A 23,042-nucleotide genomic window follows, 5' to 3' on the forward strand; every position below is an offset into this window, starting at 1 on the left:
CTAAGTACCCTCCAGCACACACTAATGAGTGCGTAAGTACTCGCCAGTACCTGCAAACTCACTTGTGAGTACCCTTCAGTACACCCAAACGAGTACACATTTGTGAGCATCTGAGTACCCTTCAGTGCACACTAATAAGTGTGCAAGTACTCACGAGTACACACAAACTTACTCATGAGTACGCTCACATATTTGCAAAGCCTGCGAGCTGACTTGGAGTACAGTGCAGCGGACCAAACCAAACACCGCCCCACCCCCAACCTTCCAAAGACCTGCGTATATGCACTCACCTCCTTGTGCTTGGGCGAGTGCAGGTGTCGGAACATGTCATTCATGGAGGGCAACACCGTGTTGCACGTCTGGCACCAATGGTCGCGCGGGTCTTCGTACACAAACTTGATGCCCGCCGTGTCGGGGCTCTCGGCCGCCAGAGCCTGTGTTTGGGAGCAGCATCGCAGCCAGCCCAGGGATGAACAACACACCACCTGCCTCGCTCGCCGGCGCGCAACTCTCAACCGCATGCGGCGACACCATTCGAGGCCCTTCTCAGTCACTTACGAATGACGACGAAACAGCATCTAGAGGCTGCTGTAGACAGACGTCGAAATACGACATCACGCCAACACAGCGGCATAACCAAACGATTGCCCTGGGATGTAGGCAATAGAGACGAGGCAAGCGCACTCCTGGAGGCACACCAGGATCTTGCTTTCATAGTGCATGCTGCTCTGACAGACGTCGTTCTTTCAATCGTCATATGCATCCAGTAAAACCCGTTTAGATTGTCTGGTACAGTCTTCGTCAAAACTTATCGGGCCATGCCAAAAGTTTACGAGCCACAAATAATTCAAGGCAGAAGCTTAACATTCAAAAGTGAGTAATCTATTTCATGACAATGGGAAAGGAAGGTGCTTCTGCCTGTCATGGCTTAGAAACTTTTGACAAAGTCTAAGTGCTGCTCAGATTGCTGTTATGTTGTACTAATACACAGTTTGCAAACGACCTGTAGTTCTTACAAAACAGGCAAGCGCAAGCCCATTTTTTAACGTGACCGTAACACTGTATGTACACATTAGAGTTACAGCAGGCAGAGACGTGATGCAGGTATGGTACATACAGTCTTTGTCAAGATTTTCTAGGCCGTGCTGAAAGTGCACAGACAACAAGAAATTCAATATACAAGCTTAAGTTTCAAGCGAGGCTGTAACGTTTTGTGCCAGATAGCTAGAGAACGCCTTTCTTTCTTGCTGTTATAAAATATTTGTGTCACATTTTAGAGGTTAAGCTTGTTCTTTGAATTCTTTGTGGTCCAGAAGGGATAAAATTGGCCTAGGCAATTTTGACAAAGACTACGTGGTAGTTGACCAGCACAGCTGTGCATGCGCAGTAGGTACAGAACTAATTTTACGCACACACAGATGTCCCCACCACGTACCGTACCGGGACCAGTTCTTCACTCCACTGTAACTCTGTTTGCCCACACCCTGGTAGTGCCTTCTTTGCTCAGAAACACACTGTCAGCAACAGAACAATCACGATGGAATTAAACATGACAATCGGTGCCCCGCATTTCCATGCCACCATTGTGGTTCTGGATGCCACTGTCCATCTCAACCCCCCCCCCCCCCCCCTTCCCCCTTTAAGGGGGCACATAGGTCTTTGATCAAAAACTTCATTTTTACAGTTATGAAGATAAAAATTGGGAGGAATATGCAGTTTCTCATTCTGATTCTAGGTATACAATTTGTTTTTGTGTGAAATGACTACACTCAAATTTATTTGGATGTCTATATTTTACTTTTTGACAGCCTTTGTAAAAAAACTGCTGGAGTGATGCAGCTGAACAAGGTTCCAGTGAACTGTGCACAAATCAAGGAGGGAAATAAGACTAACATTAGCCTTTTATCTGGTCTGTACCAGTAGTTGCGACCGTTTGAAGTTTAGGCCAGGAAGGCAAAACCGGTTTTTCTGGTTGCCACCTTCCAAGCCCAAACTTCAAACAGTCATAACTTCTGCTACAGACCAGATAAAAGGCTAATGTTAGTCTTATCGCACTCCTTGATTTGTGCACAGTTCACTGGAACCTTGTTCAGCTGCATCACTCCAGCAGTTTTTTCACAAAGGCTGTCAAAAAGTCAAATATAAATATCCAAATAAATTTGAGTGTAGTCATTTCACACAAAAACAAATTGTATACCTAGAATCAGAATGAGAAACTGCATATTCCTCCCAACTTTTATCTTCATAACTGTAGAAACAACCATTTTTGGTCTAAGACCAGTGTGCCCCCTTAAGCATGCGGCTGTATGGAACAAACAAGTCAACGAGCGCAGTGCAATGATTTTAAACACAACACAAGAGCACACCCACTGAATTTAAAGATGACGACTGTGAACCTCATACGCTGACGTGCTTCATCAACTAAACGCGTCGGAAACAAATGTTGGCCTCTGTTCAGATGCCTTTTTGCCCTTAATGTAAAGACGCGTGCCAACCACAAGGACACCAATAGATTCACAAACACAAAGTGAAACAAAAGGCAAGGTCCACAGCTACGGTTGCATTACGCCTAGTCCATAACCTGGACACAAACTCACACTTGTAAATGCTCTAAAATGCTCGTGCCGATATAAGTTAGAGTTTGCACTGCATTTGCAAAACCAACATCGCTGAAACAATTATTCTCCAAAAATAATGCCAGCGTAGCAACGTACTTGCAGGCACAACGTTAATTCTTACTACTGCCACGTGTGCGGTGGGACTACAAACCACAAGAAGCCAAAAGGAAGGGATCGGCCTATCTGAACAGAACGAGAACACAGACGCTACTGCCCTTACCTCTTTTTCACAGCAGCACTCCGTCACGTGGTGCTTCACAGTACACGAAAGTTGGCCTGATACACTCCCTAAGTGTTGTCTCAAGTTCGTCCAATGCTGCCAGAAAGCCTCAGGTTGTTTGCTTAGCAGCACCAGCCCCTCGAAACTGAGGACCCTTCCGAGACACAGCCCAGAAACTCGACGCTTTGAAATGAAAGGTAGGTCCAATCTTCTCTAGGAAAAAAAATCTGCTCTCGTGCAAAGGCAAGTAAACGGCTCGAATAAGCTCCCAGGGCTCGTCAAAGATTAAGAACACCAGTGAGGCATGTTAAACTTTCCCACTACCTTTGTATAGTCAAAATTCCCACCTCCTGCATAAAAATTACAGAAGTGAAAGAACAGAATAACTGACTTTGAAATTCCACACTACACTGTGGGTACTTTTAACTGCATGAGAGCAATATATGTGTGTCCACGTATTCTAATGTAAGACAACAAATGAAGGACCACAATTTTGACCAGAACCCACAGAAACGGTGTTTTAAGACGCTACCAAAGAAGCAGTTAGCCATGCAAAACAACCAAACCTTAGAGCTTGTCCTTGAAAGAACTTGGGACGAGGAAAAAAAAAAAAAAACAGCTGCGTCATGCTAAACACTGTTGCTGACACGTGCTTTGAACAGACTCCAATTAAAAATTCTGTCCATTTCGTTAACTCAGACCCCAAACACACCTAAAAATGAAAAAGAAAAAGAATCCTTGCTTTTACTTAAGGAATAAAGAAGATCAATGCAAAACAAGTCAGATGCTGTACAATCTTGAACCCCAGGATCAAGGCTGGATCCAGGGAGCAGTCAAGTGATGCCTTGGGCTTGAAAGCCCGAATGGCCAGTTTCCTATCAAAGGTTTCCTTCATACGTTTGCTTAGGGCATTTGAAACGGTCCAAAGCTGTTTGTACAGCCATTTACATGTCTCGAAATTCCAATGCGAAAAAACAGCAAACACCTTTGCTTGTTTGCTATGCTTCTTGGTCTGCACCACAGCAGGTGAAAGCAACTGAAGGCTCAAGATCCACTATGGGTATCAATGATCCATTACTTCAGTTAGAACGCATGAAAGGAAGCAATGAATATAATAAAGTTATCATAATTTACCTTTACGCCACGTAGAGATGTGCCAACGGTTGCAACAAGGTAGTTCCCACTACCCCCTCAACTTCATTGTAATGAGCCGCCACTACATCGCACGCCAAGGAATCTGTACAGCTGTTCCAAGACAGCGCAATTTGGTCTCCCAGGCCGAACGTTTGGGTTCTGGGAGCGCAGATCACAATGCCGGAAATGAAGTGAGTCGCTTCCTTTGTTCCCACCATCAAAGGCCCGTCGCCTTGGAAGTTGTCATCCCGAACGAGAGGAGAACCTTGAGAGAGCGGCGCTCACCTCCTCCTCCATCTTCTTCTTGTAGTTGATGGCCTCGAGCTTGACCTTCTGGTTGACCTTGAAGATGTTGCGCGAGACGTTCTCCATGCTGCTGTTCACCTCCATCAGCTGCTTCTTGACGTCCTCGTACATGCTGCTGCTCTCCAGCAGCAGGGGGTCCCGGTGGCCGTCCCTAGGCGGGGATAAATGGGGAAAAGGGAGCAGACAGTTTTAGGGGCGAAGCTCCTTAGGGCGTGGGTCTGTCCATCCTCGACGTATGTATGTAGCCACCTCTAGTTTAGTTCTTGGATTGTTTACTAGATGGCGTGGCTACCTCTAGTTTAGTTCTTGGATTGTTCACTAGATGGCGGTACTTGTATATGATGAAAAGATGCGCTTGGATTGTTTACTAGATGGCGTGGCTACCTCTAGTTTAGTTCTTGGATTGCTTACTAGATGGCGGAGAGCGTTGTAATAAAATCCGTTCGCTGTTGGCGCGCGCTCGGAGTTGCCCGATGGATAAGGCTGCAGATGTGCGAGCCCGCGAGGCAGAAGCGCTCCGTGAAGCTGCGCGACGCCGCCACCAAGATCCTGCCGTACGAGAGCGGGAGGCTGAAGCGTGTCGTCTGGCTGCGCGACGCCGCCGCCAAGATCCCAGCGTTCGAGAACGAGAGGCCCAAGCGTCACGGCAATGGCGCGAGGACCCTGCCGTACGCGAAGCGGCACGGCTGCGGCGCGAAGAGGATCTCCAAAACGTCAGAGAACGGGAAGCGGCGAGAAAGCGCGCGTATCGGCAGGCAGACCCCAATGCAGTGAGAGCTCGTGAGGCGTCTGCAAAACGCATCAGGCGAGCTCAGCCCCAAGGTGCCGACGCGCGGTTTAAGCAAGACTTTCTAGACGTTACGTTCGGACACAGATGTAGTGGGCGAATTTTCACTGAAGAGTCACGGTTTTACCGATGATTTCCCCTCAGGAGCTTCACCCACTCATCATCATTCACCCCGTGGATATGCTGTGAATTTTTTTTTCTAGGGAAAGACTGCCCTAGGGAAGGGCAAGTGTACTTTCTAGAGAAAACTTCCTGTTGCACTTTTCTGCAAACACGTTAGGCTTCCTGGGAGCAATAAAGCGGTTGTTTTTGGGAAAACTGCCCTAGGGAATGGTGGTTGTCCTTTCTAGGGAAAAACTGTCAACTTGAGTGGAGTGTTCCCTGGTGACATTTCCACTGTTTAGGAGCAAGATGGTGGTTGCCCTAGGAGAAAACTGCCCTAGGGATTGGCGGTTGTCCTTTCTAAGGAAAAACTGCCGGCTTGAGTGGAGTCAAAGTTCCCCGGTGACATTTCCACTGTTTAGGAGCAAGATGGTGGTTGTCCGCCGTTTAAAGGAAAAAAATTGAGTTACCAGCTTAGGCTACGTCAATGGTTCCTGTCGAGATTTCCAGCCCAAGTGTTAGCCTAGTAGGATCCACACCCCTGTATAATGGGCTGCCCACGCCACAGGAATGTAATTAGTCCTTAATTGTAGATTGCTCGCCAGCTTTTATCACCGTACACACAAGTGGCAATCTTTTGTGGCCACAAATCACTGTTTTCACGGATAACGGAGCTAAGGCGCTAGTAACTCTAAGCAAGCTACGGGCAAAATGTACATGCAATGAGAAGCAAATCACTCTACTTATCACCAGGCACTGCTCAGTACTGCACAACTAAACAGCAGCTACATATAGGAAGAACGTCTAATAACAGTTCGCATTGATTTCAAGCTGTAACTGGAAGCAGCGCTATAAGTGTGTGCATAGATTTACACAGCAATAGAGTGGCCCTTGCAAACACTGCAAAGCAAACGGGAAGCCATTATCTGTCTCCAGTCATCCCCAATATGCCCATACTCTCAAAAAAAGCAAGAAACAAAGGCACCACACAATGTATTACTACGTAATATAAACTAGAAGGTAAATCTAACACTAATGCCTAGGTGAGCCACTCTTCACCAAGCATGCTGTCACGTACCGTGGAGAAGCGTTCAGTCGTTACTTAGTATGGCTCGCCAACAAGCTCAAAAGTTGCCTGTGGTTACAAATAAATAAACAAACAAACAATCAAGCAAATTAATTATATAAGATTGCTGAAAGTTGTTTTACAGACAGACACGTGGAGCTCCAAAAGGTTCATTTACAGGGAGTTATTTAGAAGCTTCATGCAAGATGAACAAAAACACAATGCTACCATTTCTTCTCGATTTCGGCTTCGAGAGCGAAAAGAAGCCATGTGGCGAGCCAAGCCAAGTCGGGAGAAGAACGCTGTGAGCTGATATGGCAGCATGCTATTAGAGCGACAGATTTCCTTCCAGTACACGTTAGTATGAAACACTACGCCCCACAACCCACGTCCGACCGCAAAGGCGGCCGCGCCCTTACCGTTCATGCTGCCTCCGCCGCATGACCTCGTTCTGGATCTTCCCCAGCCGGACCAGCTCCTGCTTGAGCAGGTTCACCTTGTCCCTGAGGCTGTCCTTGTTCTCGACAAGCCTCAGGTAGTGCTCGATCTCCTCCTGGGTCGGCTGCTGGTTCTGTTGCGACTTGGACAGTGGTGGCGTGGCGACGGGCGTCTCCTCCTGCTTCACGCCCGAAGGGTACGACGCTGCCGGCTCATCCTTTACCGCTGCTGCCGCAGCTGCTGCTGCAGCAGCCGCCGCACTCGCAGCAACGGCGGCGTTCTGCAATGGCACGACACGAAGGTTCGACCGCAGCTGCTGTGGTTGGGTCGACGGCGGAGGGTAGGAAAAGTCCGGCGGCGCCTGTGCCGGGTAACCCGCGAAGTACGGCGGAGCTTGCGGCGGCGGAGCGTTCATTGGGAAGTTCGGAGGAGGAACAGAAAGGTTTGGCAGGTTCACCGGCGGTCCTGGAGGCTGGCCGCCGTCGTAATACCCTGGCTGCGGTGCATTGCGCGACGACTCTTGGTAGTAGGACGCTTGCGACGACGGGTGCTTGGGCGTCCGCTCCAGGCTGCTCCGCCGAGGCCGCGGTGGTGGACTGTCGGGGCTCCAACGGCGGCCTGGTGTGCGGGCCGGTGTTCGGCCCTCCTGTCTCCTCGAGATGTGCCGTGGCGGCGGGCTTGGCGACCAGCGCTTTCCGCCGGAACGGTCCGACGATGGCGAGAGGCTGTTGGTCGGCGATGGAGAGTAGCGACGCATGGATGGGGTTGCAGCGCCGCGGTAGTAGGGGCTCTCGCGGCGCTCCCGCCGGTACGACGGCGGCGGCGATGGTCGGCGGTAGCTGTCGATCGGACTTCTTCCGCGCCGCCGGTGGACCGGGGAGTAGCTCTCTCGCCGCCGCTTGACAGGACTCGGACTCCGACCGCCGCGGCTGTATGAGCCGTCGTCCGAGGGACTTCTCATTCTTTTGCTGCGCTCGTAGCTCTCTTCCTTGGCCTCCTTCTCCTTGCTCAGCATCATCTTGAGCTCGCGCAGTTCTTGCTTCATGGACTCGATGGAGTTGTAGCCCAGCATCGAGTGCTTCGACGGCGCCATCTTGGAAGGCCGCGCTGATGGCGGAGGACTCTGCTCGGGCGACGGAGACCGGCGCCGCTGAGACGGCTTCCACGAGTCAAAATCCGGCTCGTCCATCATGCGATCCGGCCTCTCTCTCTCCGGCATTCTCCGACTGCTCCGCTGTGGTCCTTCCGGAAGTTGGGACTTTGTGTCCTGGAACAGCTTTCCTTGCCTTGACGGCTCACCGGACTTGCGTCGGTCAAACGGAAGATTGAGGTCGATGGTCAAGTCAGACGCGTCGGGAGAGGGAGGGCCACCGCCGAAGCGCTGCGACGGCGCCGCCATCCACGACTCTTCGGCCAGAGGGGCCTTCTTCCGTGGTACGTCCTCCATAAACGGTTTCTCTTCAAAGGACTTTTGCTGGGTCGACGACGAGGAGCGCCCCGCGCTGGGAGCCTCGTCGCCGTAGAGGAATGCGTCCTCGTCGTCAATGTTCGCGTCGATGCCCAGACCTGGAATGAGAGTGGATGTTGACTGCCGCTGGTTCTTGCCGCCGTCCTCCTTGTGGAACCTTGACTCTGACCGTGAGCTCGCCCTACTGTCCAAGAGAACGTCGTCGTACAAGTCCATGTGCGTGTCGGAACGGCGCTGCTCCGGACGAGAGTCGGCGTAGCGGTCTGACTGCCTGCCGCCACCACCCCGCATCTCCCTGCGGTCTTCTTCCTCCGTCTCCCGGCGGGGATCGTATTCATCGACGTCGGGAAATATGTCATCGATGACCTTTTTTCGGGACTCTACTGGAGTGAAAGACGACACCAGCTTGCCCCCTCCCGTCTTCCGGCCAGAGTCCGTGCCGGACTTGCCGGAAATCGGGAACAGAGGCTTGGGGAGGTCGTCGTACAGGTCCTTCGGCGGATTGTCCTCATGGTCCGAGTCGTCGGGGGACCTCGTCTCGGAGTAGCCCTGGATAGCCTTCAAAGCTGAGCTTGAGGTGCGGGGTGAGTCGAGCTTGTCCAGTCCAAGTTTCTGCTTTTCCCTCATGGCCATTTCCAAAAGCTGGGACCTGGAATGATCAGCAGAAAACAACACTGAGATTTCAGACGTGCGAAAGGGACTCGCAAGAAAAGCCTAAACACGAATATTAAATGATGTCTAAGTGCCCAGAGGAACCATGTGCTTGTCACTGTATTCAAACTACTCACAAGCCCAGCTTATACACACCGCTAACCTGTTTCCTGTTATCCACAAGGCAACAAATTGGCTCTCAACAAAGCTAGATGGCAACACGTTGACAGAGTTTGACCTTTACTTGAAAAAGAGAGAGAGAGAGAGAGAGAGAGAGAGAGAGAGAGAGAGAGAGAGAGAAGAAAAAGACGGTGCTGAAATTCCAACTAGTGCCAAGCCTTAGTGAGTCAAATCATTAATCTGCAAGCACAGCTGTGACCAGTCTAGTATTCACATTTGAACTCGCTTAATACTCGCCCCCCTACTGTGGGTCGCCAAAACTTGGATTTTTTGTTTCCTCGCATAATCCTCACACCCCCAAAGCTGCAACGGCGAAAGTCGTCTACTCGTGAAACCCGCATGATGCCCGTGCTCGCAACCACTCCGTTCGGTGGAGAGCGCGGTGTATCCAGGTGTGCCAGGCGCATGGCAGCCTAGCGCCATCTTGCCAACACTACTCGCACTGTCATTTGGCCCATTTCGCATGCACGCTACTAGGTTTCATTCGCGCAACCTGCAATCTTCCCTTCATTGGAGGAGCAGCAGTCAGTCTAATCGGCTGTCGAGAGGTCACTTTCCGCCATTTTGAGAAGTTTTTCATCTTTTGTTCTGTGCTGGTTTCGGTAGTGCTTCAGCATGGGCCGGTACGGCAATTATATAGCCATTTTCAAGCTGAAAGCTATCGAATACGCTATAGAGCACGGCAACCACGCCGCAACCAGGCACTTCGGCAACAACGAGTTCAGCATGCGCTACTGGAGACGGCAGCACAAGGAACTGAGGGAAACCAACAAGACGCGCAAAGTTAAAGGAGCTGCACACTGAGCTGGCCGTCATTCCAGGTGGCCTAATGTCCATGCTGCAGCCTTTGGACGTACCTTTGAATAAGCTGTTTAAAGATAACGCTCGAAGGCTGTACGCAGAGTGGAAGGCCGAAGTTCAGGCCACTTCGACGCCAGACGGCAAGATAATGACACCGTCGGCTAATGAGACCGTCGGTGGAGCTGCTGTGAAGCTGGATATTGGAAGTGTGGGGAATGATAACCGCAGACGTCATCGAAAGGAGACAGGCATATCAAATGCCCTGGATGCGACTGAAGACCACTCAGTGTGGGATGGAGATGAGGCCCCTGAAGCAGACGTGGAATCCAGAGGTGATGACGAGGCAACGACCAGCGATGTTAGCAGAACTAACTCGGACTGGGACTGTTCCCACTTAGGTCTGCTGCTACCAAACGGGGGTGGTGAAGATGGGCAGCAGCTGGCAGCAACGAATAAAGTTTTGTGGTTCGCACCTATGTCGACCTTGTACTTCTATTGCGAAGGTACGAATAAAGTTTTGTGGTTCGCACCTATGTCGACCTTGTACTTCTATTGCGAAGGTAAGACCAGCTTTGAAATGTCTTGGTTACCTGAATTCCCTATTCAAATCTAATTTAAGCTCGTTTTAACCACACGAAATTGTTTCTCCCGCGCAATTATCGCACCCCCTAACTTCACACCGATTCTTCCAGAAAAAAGTGCGAGGATTACGCTGCGAGTACATGCGGTAACATACAAGATGATTTTACTGAAGCATTTTCAGAGCAAAGCTCATGGTCGAGTAATTGAAATTTTTATTGCTTGAGCTTAATGTTCTTTTGTGTGCTTTTATCGCTGCCACTAGCAAGCTACTACTTTTCTGCTGTCCGTAACTTGTTCATAATGGTATTCATAATTTCCGTCAACCTACGACAGGGATATGACATTCCAAAGCAGCCACATAAAATATAGCATGGAGATAATTATAATTCCAATGCATTCCCTTCATTAACACGTACCCACAGGTTATATCTGTTAGACCAGCCAAGTTGGCTGGTTCAGCAGATCCTTTCTTTTTGTGGTGCGCTCTCTTCAACATCAAACACGAACTGTGTGGTGTAAGTTAAACTTGAAAAAATTATGGTGGCTAGAATACCGACGTTTATGTTTAACATTTTCTGGAACCATTCCATTTATTGCATTATTGCAAAGCAAGGGAAGAAAAGAACATATATATATATATATATATATATATATATATATATATATCAAACTACAACAGTGTTTTCCAAGAACTGTACAGCCAATTGCCAGGCCCTTCTGTTGCACATGTGAAATGTTTGTACTTTGTAACACTTACCTAGCTCCAACCATACAAAACCCAAAACAGGTTAACACAAACAGCACAAAGTGTCACAAGACGAACGCACTTCATGCAAAACTGTGCAACCAGCAGTTACAAACATCAGAAAACACACAAGCACAAACAGCCACCTTATTTCTATCAACTTGGGATGGAAACCATAAAGGCATAAAACTTTTTTGAAGATGGTGGCATCAAGGTTGAAAGAGAAACGTGACTTCCAGTGCAGAACCGAAACCCCCAGCCATTGCGTGTCATGCACCGGATCCGGATCCCAACGGAAGTTGCCAGAGTATCAAAAGGGCTGCCATTTTGGGTGATTTGGTAGACAGTAGGCTTGAAGTAACGTAGTGTAGAAGATGGGGGACCAGAACAAGGAAGGAAGAAGACACACAAAAAAAAACAAATGTCCCATCTTACGATTTAGTAGGTTCTGCCGGTAATGCTGGCTTCGTTCGGCTATTTTTCGAGTCTTTCCTGTAAGGAATTAGTCCGCTTAGTTTAGTTACGTATATGTGTAGATATAAAACACCAAAAGGACATGGTCAAAGGGCAATCTGTTGTGAAAATGAATTTTTTTTTAGGGGGCTTTGGAGGTGTGCTCAAGTTGGAAGCAAACGTGCCTAATTGCCTTACCAGGTTAAAATCTGGAACATGTAGGTCACTGCCTCAATTCTTTCAGCCGATCTAACCAATTAATTTTTTTGTGTGTGAGAAAAGTGGATCCAGAAGAGCCGTTCCTCTTGCCTTATTTTTTTTCTTACCAATTTGATGATGCCGCAAGGGACAACAGCTGAGACACACTCACAAAACTGAGCCTCAAAATTTCACAGACTTTACGATACTGAATCCGTATAACCTGTACGATCTGGAGACTCGGAAAGCCGAAATTACAGTGCAAAGCAGTGTGATATCCCTGGGGTGGTTCGCAAGGTGTTTCATCACTTTCCAAAACTCAGGTATGAACTAGGGCTACAGGCTCTTGCTCAATAATGGCAAAGTTGATTAGTTAAGCTGCACAACGCAAGCCCGAATACTTCCAGACATTTATCTTGTGCATATTTAAAAGTGCCGACAGAGCACAGCGGCTACGAGCCCACCCCCCAATAGTCCAAAATAGAGCCACTAAATGAGCTACGCTTAAGAGTAACGACACTGATGCACGCCGGTAGCCATTTTGGTGCCTGACCCCAGAGTGGCTTTATGCGCCCTGTTGCGGCTGACATTGACGGGCGGAATTGGTCCGGGCGCCGTTTGGCAACCATGGCAGCTGTGTTAAAGGCCAACTGCACTCAAAATTTCGACAACGCAAAATCACTGTTCCTGCATAGTATGACTAAAAAGACCGCGATGTACGAAGTATGACGCCTGAAATGTGCGTAATTACACCGCAAGTGACCAGCAAAAATCGTTGCTTTTGAAAACGAAACTGGGTGAAACGCGGCCATTACGGGCAGGCACAAGTGATGTATCAGCCGTCGGCGCGAGCGGCCAGACGGCCTGGCCTGACGGTGCGAGCTGTGCGGACCGGCCGACGCTGCCGGCTCAGGCAGCCAGGAGGAGAGTGTGAACGTGCGCGTGCGGGGGTGTCGGAGGCGCGTGGAAAAGCGAGCGTTTGTCCCGCAAGCACGACACTATTCGTGCGCTCCGACAGCAGCACACTGCGTTGGCATGATGTCGCGACGACACTCGAAAAGGAGAGAACCGTATGGTTAACGAAGCCTCTTCGGAGCCACGAAAGCCAGGCGTACCGGCGCGAAATACGAGTTTCCTGGATGCTTTCGCTGTGAGGCGGGCCGATCGGCCTGGACGGCTGGCATGTCACTTCCGCTAAATGGCTGTTTGCGCGACACGCCGGCAGGTGCTTTGTCGTCTGCAAGGGCGTTATTTTGAGTGCCTGAAACTGAATGACCATGCATTGCACAGAGCTACCGGTCGTGTCGCAGTAGTTCTCATGGTACCTACTGCACGTTTTGAAGGCATTTATCCAGGGTGAAATTTGAGTGCAGTTGGCCTTTAACTTTTCGAAGGTTTAGAGAGAGCGCGCCGGTGCGATGGGGTCAGGCTCGGTTACGCTAGCGTAGCTCATTTAGTGGCTCTAGGTTACGCTAGAGCCACTAATTAAGCTACGCTTTTTAAGTGGCTATAGGTTACGCTAGACCACTCAGGTTCTTTCCCAGTAGGAAGCGATTCAGGCATTTTCCACCTTCCCGCCGGTCGAAACAGCCCAGTACAGAGCAGCACGGCATCGCTACTCTGTCTGGGGGCTTATAAACTCACTCTCAACGTGTCATACAGCCGCACTGCGCTTCGAAAATCATGACATATCAAACAGCGTGCGTGCAGCAACACAGAAGCACTAAAATGTCAGCGCCCTTGGGCCTTCTGGGGCAAACAAACGTCACGCAACGCGGTTCAACCAACGGCCGCCCTCGGCAGCCTACAACAATGACAGAAAACAGTGCCAATACTCTGAAACCTGATATAGTGGCTCTAGTCCAAGATCTAAGTGAGCTTCATTTAACCCTGCGATCTGTTGTCGGGCCCTGCCCAGCACGGCCATCCACAACACGGCCGTAGTGGTCCGCTGTCGGGGTGCGCCCGACTTGGGTGTTCAAGGTTAAATTTCGTGGCTTTTCGTGGCTTTTCTCACTTTTTTCTCGCAAGTGGCCGTTCTGGTCCTGACCTTTTACCAACTTTCCGGCCGTTCCAGTCTGGGAAGGGTTAAAGCTCTTTCTGGTGCAGTTTATAAACCGTCATGTTTCGCAAACAAGTTTCACACGTCATGTTTTCCATGGGGCCACTCCCCAATTTCAGTGTCCCTCCCTCCTCCCTTTTTTGTTAAGAGGTTGTTTTAGTGTCCCCTGTACTTGTATAATGGGAAGAAAAGAGATCTTCAGGTTTTCGAGACATCCACAAGGCATCTGAGAGCCATCCACAAGATGTCTCTGGGACATCCGCAACGCTATTTGAGACACTGAGACATCTGCGAGACATCCGCAAGACATCATGAGAAGTTGGTGTGATATCCGTGAGACACTTTGAGACATCAAGCTGTCTGAGAGACCACCGCAAGAGGTCTGTGACATCGCAAGACGTCTGTGGGACATCCGCAAGACACTTTGAGGCATCGAGACAACTGCGCGACATCCGCAAGGTGTCTATGAGAAATCTATCTACAAGAAATCCCTGAGAAGCATCCGAAAGAGCTCACCTGAAGCTTCCGTCCCGCGAAGGTGGCGGGGACTGTTCTCTCGGCCTGTGCTGGGGCGTCTTGGGTTCCCGCGCAGAGTAGTCTCGGGAGTAGGGGGGGCTGTCGTCGTTCACATCCCCTCTCCCTCCCCCTCCTCCTCCTCCCCTCATGGGAGGGGGGCTGAGGCTGCGGCGAGTGCTGACCAGTCTCGGCGGGGAGTCCATGTAGGACGGCCGTGTCCGCACGGGCGTCTTTGACCGCATCTGCTTCTCCTTCTCCTTTTCTTTGACTATCGACTGCGTGACCGCCGCTGCAATCTGCGTGCCAGGGGGGGAAGAGAGGCAAGAGAGCGACTTTACAGCCGGTCTGTTGACACAAGGAAAAGAGTGGGGGCAGTTGTGGTAGTCCCCAGAACAGAACTAGATTATCAAAAGGAATAATAACAATACAGCTATACACTTGCAGCTGCTTCCAGCGAGAATGAAATAAAAATATGGTAAGGACCTCGAAGGACAGGTGCTGCAAGATGTTTATTAGGCATGCAGCTGTCGCAGAACACACACTCAGCCGAAGGTGGAGAGAAGGGCCATGAGATGAAGAGATGGAAGATGATGATGACTATCAGGGGAAGATGAGGTATGGGATAGTGACCATCAGGTAGCTGCGGTAGCCGTCAATGTCCCATAGCACACGACTAACAATATCTGCATCTTTCCAATTTAAGAGAGAGCGGGGGAGAGGGCAATAGACCAAGAGCTAGCGAGAAAGCTTGAGAATGCCTCAGGCTTTTTTAAATGGCTGCACAGGGCAGCGACACAGCCATTGGCAAGGTGCATAAACACCAAGAGTTAACATGGGGTCATATGCAGCGCATTACAGCCTTGGTCAAAAACTCCTAGGCCATGCCCAAAGTTTACAGGCCACAAATGATGCAAATAAGAAGTTTAGCCATCACAATCAACTGAAATGTTTAAAATCGTTCATTAGGCTTTTGCCTAATAGCAAAAATATTCTGATGCTCACGAGAGTTAAACTTGTCCTTCAATTGCTTGTAGTCTGGAACTTTTGGGATGGAACATTAAAGATTTCCTTTAATAGTGTTCACGCCAAGAACGAGTGGTTGGTTTATGGGCATTTTAATGCTTGGCGGTTGGGACACAAGAGCTTTCAGTTTTGCTGGAGTGTATAAAAAGCCCATTAGACTGGCTTAACATCCACCATATCAGTGCCTGAAAAATCTATTACAATCTGTGGACACTGAACACATAACTTCCCGGGCGAGATTCTAAGGAAAATGTGCGATAAAGAAAACGCATTATCTGAGCAGTGGGGATGAAGTTTCAATGGGAATGCACCAACACGGTTCTAAGGCTAGTGTGTTGATGCAGATCAAGCTGAGTGACCCCCCCCCCTTTTTTTCAGAGTACACCTGGGTTGCAAGGCACGCCGTAGTGGTGGGTTGCGGATTAATTTTGACCTTTGGGATCTTTAGTGTGCACCTAAATCTTAACACATGGGCGTTTTCGCTTTTTGTTGCCATTTGAAAAGCTGAGTGACAGCCAGCACTAATTTAATCGTACTAAACCTGCACGTCCACTAAAACCCTTCTGCAACAGCATCCAAATTTTCATACCTTGGAATTCTTTGTGAATGCAATTTGTTCGATTCGATTAGCAGAGCACCTTTACCGAAGTATTCACCTTTCATGAATATTTGAAGAACACAAAAAATAAAAAAGAAAGTTGCCTCAGGACACATCTTTTTTTTAGAGCTTCACCCAAGGAGGTTTAAAAAAAATTAAAGCCGTTCCACTCAATGTGAAAGCTGTCGGAAGTGCAGAGCAGTGATTCGCCATAACGGGCTGTACCGCCATTATTCGCTTACTGCTACCACCTCCCCATGCAATTCAAATTTCCCGCCTTCGCAGTGCTCGCGCGACCCCTGCCTGAAACTGCGCCAGCGGGAGTTCTGTTCTCTTTATGCTTTTTTCCCCGCATGTGCCGGCGTTGCACTGTCATATTTCGCGTTTACTATCATAAAAACCAACCCAACGGGCGTCCTTAACTAACGGAATGTGGGCGCTGCCGGTTAATTATGTAATTTTTCCTCAAATGTACCTACAGTTTTCTTTGCGCTAAACAACGGGAAGATGTGTGACAAGGGCCAGCGTTTCACGAGTTTCGAGTGCTTATGACTATATGAACCGCTTGGCTTTCGAAGGCTCTGGGGTACGCTGTGAAAAACAGCGTTACCCCGGGACGCCGCCTTGGTGCTCTATATACTTGGGTCGAGCGAGCGAGCTAGGACGACAAGACGAGCGCCTAAAGTGCTCTGCACTTCAAAACTTAAACCTTCTTGGCTTCACCGCATGGCACACATTCAGGGGTTGGCTTCCCCACACAACGCCTAGGCTAAGCAAACATTCTTGACATTGATATCTGCGAGTTTTCAGGTTAGCATCTGCTAAGTTCCTTCTGCTCCACTGCCTTGCCGTCATTCTCTACCATTTATAATAGTCTTAACCACTTTCTTGTTGAGCCAGTACACGAACACATATGCAAAAACACGAACCCACAACAATCTTTAAAAATTAGCTCCATACCTTTTAAGCAAAGATATTCAATATTTGAAAATATTCTACTTGATTCACGGTCAAAATTTTGTTATTTGCACAACTCTACTCATCAGTTGTTTCTTTCAAAGCTCGGCAGTCTGTTAGAGAGTAGGAAGCCGCATTTTTAGAACACCCCTCCAAGTCATTCTTCACACACTACCACCTGCACAGTTCTTTTTTATGCCGTTGGAAAGATAAGTTGCAGAACTGCACTCGGAATGAATATGACCACTTTTTTAAAGAACGGATTTGGAAAAAATACAAAAAAAAAGACATTTATACCCCCATACAGTACTGTCATGAGCAAAAATGGTTGCACTAAAATTCAATCTCTTGGAGCTACCATTCAGGTTTAATTAAGAAACAAAATTCTTCACACACACAGTCTGCATACACTGGTTTCACAGAACATGGCTTTTGCACACAGTTATGTACACCCCAACAGTAAAAGCCTGTGCAGATCACTGCTGCTCCAACAACGTGTCATGTTTTGGGTGCCTTGCATTCAACTGTTAACATCATGTCAAGTCCGTGCAATCTGTCTTGAAAAACGACACACTTGAATTTTGTGAAACAACTTTTGCAAACTAATGTTGACTGCGAAGACAGCAGACGTTGGATTTCAAATCTTCCAGAAAGTAATGTTCACGAATGACATGACAAGACAAACGTCTGACACAAAAGTCAGTGAAAAAAAAAAAAATTAAAATGCATTCTTTCTTCTACCCACCAAGCTGTGAACATGGAAAACGGTACGCTTGACCCATCTCTGGCAAAAATGCCACACCTTCACAGCGAAGTGTAAAGACGAAAATTAAACACTAACGCTCCCGTATATACGAGCACTCTGAACATGCGATTTTAGTCTAGTCTAAAGTCTACAATGCATATGCTGCCAGTGTTACAGGCAACACTTAGTCAAAGTGTAAAGTCGAAGCGGCAGACGACAAGCTCACGATTTATCATCCATTCCGACACGAAACATTGTTCGTCAAGTCTGAAAATGTAGCTCAAGCCACTTGTTGTTTTTATGTTCTTGTCCTTCTACACTTTCTAACCTTGTCGTGGGCAAAACAGAAGCCAGCAATCTTTACTTGGACAATCGAGATTTTCCACACAATATTATCTGTCCGGTAAAGATAGATACCGGTGTTCCGCACTTCCAGAACTTCGAAGTAAAACTCCTGCAAAGCTCTCTCTTTTTTTTATTGTCTTGCTTGTTTAAGCGACACAGTTTTGTACTGCCTTTTGCCATTTTCTGATACTGAGGGAAGTACATAAGGCAGACAATGACTTCAAATTTACGTAAAACCCTCGCACATGCCAATAAAAATCAAGATTTGTATTATTACTGTTGTTCAATCAAGATTGAAGGATTACAATTAAGATTACAATTCTTAACACCTTGTCTACCACGAGTGCGTGACATTAGAAGCGCAAGGAAGCCGCGAGAAAAGAAGAAAAAAAAAAAAGACAAAAAAGAAAATAGCAACACTTTAGTCCCATCAATAGCAGAGTGAAGCGTCCACTCGAATTTCAGCTTCACATGCTGAATTTACACCTAGACTATGAGGAACACCGTAATGAGAGGCCATGGATTAGCTTGTACCACCTCATCATTTGTAACAGTACTGAACAGGCTTGATGCTGTTAACACAAATTTACCTGGGTAATAAAAAAACACAGAGCGTCAAAATACAAAACTGCAGTGGTTAAAAGTCACCAGACGGAGACCTGAAGGAGAGAAAAAATACAAGTGACGATGATCTCATGGCACGCTGTAGACAAAGAAAGACAATCGTCATCTTCTTTCCCCACTCTAGCAATCAATCATTCAAGCCAAATCTTCTCTTCCCGAAACCCATGGTTCCACGGGCACAGTGCATTGCTTATACAGCAGAGCTAGTTGTTATTCTTGTTTCTTTGAATAAGCAGCGATCAGTAGTTATTGCAATACTCCCAATGGCTGCTGCTTCAGCAATCAGCTACCATGTACAGAGAATGACCGAGCTACGCATTACAGCTTTACAAAACATGCCTGCACACTCTTCATCGCAGAGCAGCTAAGCACAGGGCCTGATAGACACATTGGCCTGGATGCTTACTGGATGAATGCTACCTGTTACACCACTAAACCAAACCCTTGCTGCCCCAGTAGTCTCTACGACCCTGTTTGAACAAACAGATGAATGCAATGGACATTAGGATGCCAAATCATCATCATCAACCTACTAAGGTCCACAGCAGGGCATATCCCAGTGACTTCCAACAACTCCTGCTATGCGCTGCTTGAGTCCACTGCTGGAAGTTCCGTATTTCATTCCTCCAACGAATTACTGCCCTTCCCCTTCCTCTATGCCCATCCCTTGGTATCCACTCTGTTACCCTCATTGTCCACCGGCTGTCGGTTCTTGTCACTACATGGCCAGCCCAAGCCCATTTCTTGTTCTTTACTTGAACTATGGTATCTTCTACTCGAGTGTGTTTCCTGGTCCAGATAGCTCGTTTCCTATCCCCGAGTGTTACTATAACATTATTCGTTCCATGGCCCGTTGAGCCGACCTAAGTTTGCTTTCTAGATGTTTAGTAAGGCACCAAGTTTCAGCTCCGTATGTCACCACCGGCAGTATGCACTGGTTGTAGATTTTTCTTCCGGGTGACAGAGGTGGCTTACTTTTCATTATTGGGGAGTTACAAATATAATAATCACATACACAAAACATGCGGTAACCACTGGATATATACGTGGCTGAGGGTTTGGTTGGCTAGCTAAAGGTCCTCGTATTTACACCACAAAGGCAAGCGAGATTGGTAGGACTGCGAGTTCACTTGACAGGTCTTTTTTTACCATTCGAATTCTGCAGAATTAGCAAGGAAGCGAGCAAACCTAACAGCTTTAACGGCAGCATTGAGACAAGTGAATGAACACACCACTGGCATTTGCAGAAGAAAGCTGCCCAGGAAAAGTAACATGGTAGTCTGTGCGAATTGTCATGTAACACAATTACAACAATGTGAAACTCCGAGGTTGGTTGACTTGTTACAAATCATTGCCAAACGTTAAATTGCAAGTGGAAGTACGCCTCTCAACGAAATTGTAAAACTTGGTGCGGTGGGCAGTACAGCAGAGCTGTTTTTGCTACACATAGGCCAAGTGCAGCCGACAGGGTGTGAGCTCTACACAAAATTGCCCCTGTCAATAACCAAAAGAAGACAGCAAATCATTGCACAATTCCCACTTGGACTGAGTCTCAAAGGGCGATTTAGCACGGGAAAGAAACAATTGCAGCCGAGATCCCAAAGAAACACCAGAGTCCCACCAGAGTCCTTCAATACCTTTCTGTTCATTAAACTTCGCCGTCGCGCTATGGGAGAGCTTCGTATGCTGTCGCGCCGTGGCGCTGGTGTTGATCGGAGGGCAGCCGGGGGCGTGGTCAGAGCGCGTTTCGCAGGGAACAGACCACGGAGTAAGATAAAACAGACACTCGCCGCCTTATCAGCAGTGCGCTTTCGCTTTACGTGTCGTGGGCCGCTCAAATGGACTTATCATTTTGTGAGTAGCGAAAAAATTTGGTGCGAACGGACATGCTGCTACTGCGTTCGTCCCCGCCGGTCTGGCTACAGAGCAGCGCCGGCCGCAGGATGCCCTCCGAGCTGCAGTAGCGCCCCTCGCGGTAGCCTTTGTCCCCGTACGAAACTTGGTCGGGAGTTTCATGACCAGAGAAGCATTGAAGGACTCTGGTAACACTAACTTACGCAGCTCTTGTGTGCATTTAACTGGTACCTTGCTTTCCCTCCCAAGATTAACTGCATTTGAGAGATCGTTACAGAATGCAAGGAAGGCAAACGGCAAGGGTGTGCTATTGTGCGAATTTGCTGATCATTTAAGCCAGGGCACGCCGCATTATGTCAACAACCCTTTAATAACGTGAATCCCCAAAATTTTATCCGCGTAATATGCTTATTCACAGGAGTGGAATTGTAAACAAAACTTGAAGAAAGTCAGGTTGCTGTCATGTTTATTGGAGCTTCCATTAACCAGAAGTTCTAATACAAAGGAGCCCCCCCTTTTTCGTAACTTATACAATCCCAAAGTTGCAACGAGAGGCGATTTCCACTCATTCGCACAACTCTGCTTATCACATCCCCCGTAGACGTTTTTTTGATTGATACGAGCAGTTTTATGTCCATGCGTCTTTTTTAGGCCAGCCCATATTTCTTCCACACAAAGTCAAACAGTAAACTTAGCGAGACCAAACCCAACCTAACAAAAACCACCACAATGCGCGTTCCGGCCTGACACACACAACACATACAGAGAATGGCAAAGGCAGGTAGGGGCACAGTGACCATTAAAAAAGACGACGACCTGAGCGCTCTTGATGAAGCCAGCCGTCCCATTATTCCGAGCTCCTGGGAAGGTCTTGTTTTGGCTGTTCACGGGCCTACTGATGCACAAATCGGGAAGACTAATGCGTTTCCGCATCGCATAAACAAAAAGAATGGCCACAGTTTTTTCACGCATGCAGCAAATGAAAACAGCACTCATTGAAGCCCACTTTCGAGACACCAAAGCCTGTACAAACTCTTGCAGTCTGGGCCTCGAAAGAGGCTGGTGTTTGCTTAATGTCCGACTTTGGGCTTCCGATAGCCCCGCTCAACAGGTGGCCAAAAAGACTGGACCCTTTGTTGAAGCGGCCATTCGCGCTCTTTGTTGAGCGCCGAGATTTATGGCCCCTCAGCTATGGCAGATGGCGTAAACGCTTTGAATTTCTGGGATTACCTCCTCTTCCGGATCCTCAACAAAAGCAACGACAAATCAATAAAGCGTAACTGCCGTCGAATCTCGCAAGGAATGGGTAATTGAACAGTACGCGACAGCTTGATGGATAACGGGTAGCAAATTTAAGTGGTTCTCTTTCAACGAGTCCCGTGTGTGGGTTAATTCGGTGTGACGTCATAACCTCCCGCTATTCGCAAGCTAGCTTGTAAATCATGACTGGGCAACTTGTGCTTTTTAAGAGGCAGGGACTGGCAATAATGACAAGGCACAAGAAGATGAATTGGTTTGTGGTCGGCCCATCGGTAAAAACCACTTCCGCGTTTAGGGGATTTCATTTCTTTCTAGGGGCCATACCTTATCCACATAACGCGTTGCCGAAGAAAAGCACTGCGCAGTGACACTGTTTTCTTTTCGTTGTTTTTGCTGGAAAGGCGTTTGCAAGCAGCGGCACCCCAATCTCAATAGGCAAAGTAAAACAAACGTCATCCCCCCCACCCCCCACCAATCACCGAAACGCACCTCCTCTACGGCTAAGTAATCATCAAACCGGTGAAAGCGTCGGCTAACACTCGCTCCCGACTCCGACCGTAGAGATGGCAGAGCACGGCACCGAGAAAGTTAGAAGCGAGGCGACTTACCTCTTGCAGCTCTTTCTTGGTAGGCATCTTGCGCGACCTGGAGTCTCGCCTCGGAGTCTTGGAGCGTGATCGTGAACGGGACCGGGATCTCGTGTACGATCGTGACCGGGAACGCGACCGGGAACGAGACCGGGAGCGCGATCTGGAGTAGTACCGATCGGACCTCCCGTATCTGTCCCTGTCGCGGTCGTCGTCGAACCGCTTGTAGAAGCCCCTGCCTCGACCACGACCCCTGTTTTCCCGAAAACCCCGGCCCCGGCCGCGGAACGGACCCCTTGGAAAGAACCCGCCGCGCCGGCCTCCACGAAAAGGCCGCCCGGACATGTTTACGCGGTGCTTTGAGTCCTTTTTCTTTCGGTGGTTCGGTGACGAGGCCCCCACGAGACCTCGTCGAAGCCGCGGAGGTTCCTTTTCTCTAAAGTCGCGTCTTGGCTACATAGGGAACAGATTTATCGAGCGAATGCTCTCTTATTCTCATCCACTTGTGAGCCAACAAACCACGCACATCAACAATGGCGACCGCCGCGACGGTGCCCAGCGTTGCTGGCTGCGCAAACTCAACGGCGTGATTTTTCAGAGCCGAAAATAAAGTCGATAAAGTTACGGAATCACAACAAGCCGCCATAATAAACTTTAAAAATTAAAGAAATATACGGCAAGCAATCAAACGAACCCGCCCAGCGCAACCGTAACTCTGACAA

General features: G+C 48.5%; 1 protein-coding gene across 2 annotated transcripts in view; it reads right to left on the reverse strand.

Annotated features, from left to right (window-relative positions):
* The window catches only part of LOC144142825 (uncharacterized), a 52,555-nt gene extending 29,675 nt beyond the window's left edge, over nt 1-22,880 (reverse strand). The window contains exons 1-6 of one of the 2 annotated variants that reach the window (XM_077674600.1): nt 22,342-22,880; nt 14,328-14,623; nt 11,534-11,590; nt 6,653-8,788; nt 4,258-4,429; nt 291-434 (exon numbers count right to left, since the gene is read on the reverse strand). In XM_077674600.1, the coding sequence (XP_077530726.1) occupies nt 291-434; nt 4,258-4,429; nt 6,653-8,788; nt 11,534-11,590; nt 14,328-14,623; nt 22,342-22,665 (3,129 nt within the window). In that variant the 5' untranslated portion in view covers nt 22,666-22,880. The remainder of the gene's footprint in view (nt 1-290; nt 435-4,257; nt 4,430-6,652; nt 8,789-11,533; nt 11,591-14,327; nt 14,624-22,341) is intronic. The other variant, XM_077674601.1, reaches the window with a different exon arrangement.
* Between the last annotated feature and the right edge of the window lie 162 nt (nt 22,881-23,042).

The sequence above is a fragment of the Haemaphysalis longicornis genome, unplaced genomic scaffold (genome assembly GCF_048455015.1).
Source record: "Haemaphysalis longicornis isolate Haplotype H1 unplaced genomic scaffold, Haemaphysalis longicornis Haplotype H1 scaffold_6, whole genome shotgun sequence".
Lineage (NCBI taxonomy): Eukaryota > Metazoa > Arthropoda > Arachnida > Ixodida > Ixodidae > Haemaphysalis > Haemaphysalis longicornis.